The sequence below is a fragment of the Propithecus coquereli genome, unplaced genomic scaffold (assembly GCF_000956105.1).
Source record: "Propithecus coquereli isolate 6110/MARCELLA unplaced genomic scaffold, Pcoq_1.0 Scaffold217, whole genome shotgun sequence".
NCBI classification, from domain to species: Eukaryota; Metazoa; Chordata; class Mammalia; order Primates; family Indriidae; genus Propithecus; species Propithecus coquereli.
In genome coordinates, this window is record NW_012146856.1 from 1,529,707 (window position 1) to 1,534,724 (window position 5,018).

The 5,018-nt window shown below is 42.3% G+C and overlaps 2 protein-coding genes across 2 annotated transcripts in view; both read right to left on the reverse strand.

Moving 5' to 3' along the window:
* Positions 1-1,683, reverse strand: part of CCDC93 (coiled-coil domain containing 93) — a 77,718-nt gene extending 76,035 nt beyond the window's left edge. The window contains 2 exon segments of the mRNA XM_012644684.1: positions 753-809; positions 1,592-1,683. Of these exon segments, the coding sequence (XP_012500138.1) occupies positions 753-809; positions 1,592-1,654 (120 nt within the window). The 5' untranslated portion in view covers positions 1,655-1,683.
* A 1,780-nt stretch (positions 1,684-3,463) lies between these two features.
* LOC105810628 (coiled-coil domain-containing protein 93-like) overlaps positions 3,464-5,018 on the reverse strand; it is a 16,786-nt gene continuing 15,231 nt past the window's right edge. The window contains exon 5 of the mRNA XM_012644653.1: positions 3,464-3,471. Coding sequence (XP_012500107.1) covers positions 3,464-3,471 — 8 coding nt within the window. The remainder of the gene's footprint in view (positions 3,472-5,018) is intronic.

Genomic DNA, 5,018 nt, shown 5'->3' on the forward strand with positions numbered 1-5,018 from the left:
ATATATATGATTGGCTGACTCTCACAAACAAGGTTGAGTAAAATATTTAGTGTACGATTCAGATAAAGTAAAAAGTATGCAAAATAACACCATACATTATTTTCAGAAAAAAGAGAATGTACACACAGGCAATACACACACGAGGCTTCATTCCCATCAGCTCAGGTATCATAGGAAGGCTGGGTGGTGGAGGGTGCTGCTGACAAGACCCTGCTGGCCCTGGCCTGGAGTTTCTGTAAAAGATCAAAGCTCTCCACTGCCCCTCATGCTGGTGAAGTAGGTACATGCGTGCAGACTCCCAGTGATTAAAATGCTTTGTGTATGGTGACAAAGGCCATCCCAGAATTTCCCACACAAAGCTCAGAAGCTATTCTGCCTCTCCAAAGCCATCACAGGGGTAAGAAGTAACCTCAATTTACTATCTCCAGTTCATCACCTGCTCTTTGGAGCTATTCGAAGTTTATACCTGCCATTGTGATAGAGGAGGAAGGACTCTGCATTTGGCTATTTCTCCCTTAAAACTGGAAGTGAGAACACAGGGGAGTGATTGTGGCAAGTTCTACCTGTCACTGCTGGTGTCTTGGTTCTGAGCAGTGACGTGGGCAGGGCTTCCCTCACACACCCATCAGAGGCCAGCTCCTGGGCAATCCCAGCAATGGAAACCTCAGGAAGTAACACTTTTGTGATTTAAATCAAAGGGCTATTTGAAGGCTACCTAGTGCTCTGACAGGAGAACACAGCAAGGAACTTACTGAGAGATCAATAACTGTCTTGATGGCCTTTTCTTTTCTCTTTATGAAGTCATCATCCTACAAGACAAAATAGAGATTAAACAAATGCCGTCTGAAGATTAAAACTGAACTGGACTGCTCAGAAATCTACATTACAAATTGACTTCTAATTACTACTTTGCCTGGAGAAGTCTCAATTTTCTAACAAATTGGAATATATTCTCCATGGGAAGAGGCTAGGACGTCTACAGATGGCTCCAATATAGATCCCTACAGCCAGTAAGAAAAAGGAGGGACATAAAGTATAGTGCTCAAGACAAGTGTTCTTCTCATTTCAAATCCTTGTAAGAGCTAAATCCTCAGGTAAGTTACCTAACCTTTAAGCCTCAGTTTCTCCATCTGTTAAATAGAGAAAACAGCATCTATCTCAGGGGGCTGTTGTGAGGATTAAAGAATAGAAGCCATATGATGTGCTGTGACTGACATGTAGTAAATATTCAATAGTTATGAGCTATTATTATAGTTGTAATTGTTATTAAATTGTTACTATAGAGATGTCCTAGGCAAGTGGTCTCTCAAAAAGCTTTATAAAACATATACTCTTGTTCTTGTAAATTAATAAAAATTCTAGATCAAACACCACGATTCAGAGAAAATGACAAAATTGTAGGGCTTCATGTTCAGCAGCCATTTAAAGAGGCAGTTCTAATGAACCAGGAGGCCTGGTTTCAATGTCGGGGCAAGACCAAGTAGGGACGTGGAGTACAGGGGAGCCTGAGCTGAGCTGCTCCTTCCTGCGGAGTCTCTAAGTGTGTCCTCAGGTTCTCAGTCGGACAAGAAAAGCAAAGCACAATACTGACCTCAGGGAGACTGTAGGTTTTCTGGAACTGGGATATAGAGTAGGAACGGATGTAGTCGCCCATTTCTTCTTTTGTTTCTATAGCTCGTTTCACCAGCCACTGGGGAAGAAAGTGAAAAAAACGTGAGTTGATAGGGACAAAATTCCACTGTGGTGGAAGGCCAACTCAGACGTGGCACAACTTGTGAACCCAAATCAGCACAGTTGAACAGACCAAGTGATAAGAAACTATCAACACATGCTGTCCTATAGGAAAAGCAATCAGCCAGATATCTGAGATGCTAAGATCCACTGGATGTAGTGCTGAGTACCAGTGCAGAGCTTTAAAGCCTTACTTCATATCCTCAGGCCTCAGTTTTCCTCTTTTGTAAAGGCAAGGATATCAGTTCTTTTTACCTCACAGAGCTAAAATGGAAGCAAATGAAATCACAAGCACTAGAATGCTCTGTAAATACCTGATGCACAAAACAAATATAGCTGTCCCCTCAACCTCCTGATCCCAGTAGCAGATCTTAACGTAAATCTCTTTCCTGTGCTGCTTGTACCACAGACCAGGCAAAGAACCACAAAGAACACTAGTATAACTCCTCATTTGATGGATGAAAAAAAGCCCAAAATATTCAGATTTGAGAATAGTGCGTACTGAGTACATAGCTGAAGGCATTGGGTTAGCTTGATACTAACAACATTCTCTCTCTTAATCCTCAAACATTATAAGGTACACAGTACTGGCTGAGTATTACAGAACCTGAAGCACAGAGAGACCACGTAATTTGCTCATTGATCTGTTGCTAGCAAGCTGTAAAGTCAGAGTCACAGCTTGGAGGCTCTTCCACATCAGAAGACTGGACAAATGGGCTTTATTAAATGCTTCCCAGCTCTGCTGGGCTGATATCCAGAAGTACCTGCTCTCTGCTCTTCATTTCTCTTAACTTAAAACTCCAGTTAATTAAAACACCTACCCCATCTACCCCCCAATCCCTGCCCAAAAAAACCTGTACAGATCCAGCCACTCTGGGTAAGAGTGTAAAGTGTAAAAAGAGCCTTTGCTTCTCCTCCCCTGCTCTTCATTCATTCTCTTTATCACTGAAGATCATGGAGGGGGATGCCACTAGCTCTCCAGAGAGAGCTGCTACATCTCAAAAGCAGTTTTGGTACAGTAGTTATGTTTCACCAAGAGCATAGCACACTTGGTGAGGTTTAGCTACCTAGGAAAGTAGACACATGGCACATAACATGGTGCTGCATGGTGCTCTCACAGGGATGAAAAGAGATGCTTGTTCACAAAGCGAAGCCAGCTCAAGTAAAGTGCATGTTTAGGAAGTAGCTGCCCAGGATAGGGGTGGCTGCAGATAACTATACGAGGAATATTTCTTTGCTGTTAGTATCTTCCATTTAGTTCTACCACTCCACCCCACCTCCAAACAATGACGTCAGGCACTAATTAAAATCCAGAAGTAGAGGCAGAAGATCAGACAGCATTCAGAACTACTGTAGCCCCTCATCTACACTCCCATTCCAATGTGACAGCTCAGGACAGCTAAGGGCCAATTAAGGCAGTTGAAATATTGCTCAAATCAATTTAGCTTTGCTTTCTTTTCAGTCAGGAGACTCAGTTTCTGCCTTCCATATCTGTTTCCTTTTCAGATCTACTTCCATTAATTCTAGATCTGCCCCGAGTTACTACCTGGCTGGAGCCTGGAGAGTGCGATCAGGTAAGGAAGAGAATGCCTGTTGAGTCATAGGATTCCCTTAGAGAACTGACAGCTCTGTTTTGGAGTTCCCGGCATGACAGGCTATGGAGCGAACCTCTTGGACAGCCAAGCTCTGCCACAGAGTGGCCCTAACACTCAAGAAACAACCTTCACAGGATTCAGACATCTGACATGAGAAAAAAGATATGACTCAGAATCACGAGTGGCTGGAAGTTAGATCTCTTTTTTTCTTGGCTGGCGTGCAGTGAGTGTTACTATAGCTTTGCTATAATGGTGTGAACATGGGTGGTGAGCCTAAACTCATGCAAGACAGACAACTAGGACAATGGTTCTGTTTCCAACTGCTGGCCTGTAATTATTCTTTCACTGGTCCCCAGAAAAACAGGAAAAAACTACGAGCACATGGTGAGCTTTTTATAAAGCTAAGTGTATTTAATTTGAGGGACTGCGCTTTTTTCTGAGACTGGGAATTAAAAGGCCATTCTTTAAGAAAATGATAGAGAAAGAAAAATAGTAGCCAGTTTTAAAATATGTCCTTGCCTGGCCAGCTAAAGGTAGCAACCCTGGATGAACCTCCATTTTTTCTTGAAAATTTTATAGGTCCATGAAATTAAGAAATCTGGTAACCATTTGCCTAGGCTCTCCCATCCAGAAGGCCTCCAGAGAGGAACCCCTCTAACATTCCACTCACAATGGGGAACATTCACAGACCCTCAAAATGCCCAAACTTACTATAGAAGACCACTTCCAATTCACCATCATCTCATATCTAGACTAGATTTTTTGCACCTCAAAGTTCTAACATAGCGTTAAATCTGGTCTAATCCCTAGAGATCCAGGCTTTGGGGGGAAAGGTAACCACTTCACAGTATGACGCTGGTGGAGGTTTCAGTAATAATCAACCCAGGGCCCCAATTTTCCATTTCCACAAAAGAATCAAGTAGCATCCCCCTGCATCAGAGACACAGAAAGTCCAACAAACATACCAATCAAATCTGAGTTAAAGTCTTGGCTTTAAATTTACAAATTTCATTTTACAAATTTACAAATTTCATGGCATTCAATTTGCAGTCGAGTGCAGGGGAATATTCAACATGTAACAGTAACAGATACACTTATAAAGCACTTACTAAAATGTGCCAGTCTTTCATCTAAGTGCTTTAGACATATTAACCTAATTCTCATCCTATCAGGTAGGTGCTATTATTATTTCTATTTAACAGACAAGAAGTTAGGTCATTTGCCCAAGGTCACACAGCTAGAAAGTGGCAGAGATGAGATGTGAACCCGGGAGGTCTCCAGAGTCTGTGCTCTTAACTCCTATACTACACGCATAATCTGAACACAGAACCAGGAGGCTTTTCTAGCAAGGGATGTGCAGCTTCCTTCTCAGGGGATGCATGAAGAGTGGAGTGGAAAACCACAGGCTTAGAGTTAGAGAGTTTAGACTGGAACCTCTTTTTGTCCACTCACTAGTTCTCTGCCCTTAAGCAAATCAATTACCCTCTCTGAGTCTCATCTTCCTCAAATGTAAGGAAATTACATTTCTCATTTTCCTCAAATACAAGAGATTATAATAGATGCTTCAAAGAACTCTAACAGGATCAGACAGAAAGTACTTTTCACACAGCAAACAACACACCTCAGTCCCTTTGCTCCTCCTCTCTTTGAGGTGCCTAAAAGGGGAAGCCCACACACAAGAACTGCACAGAA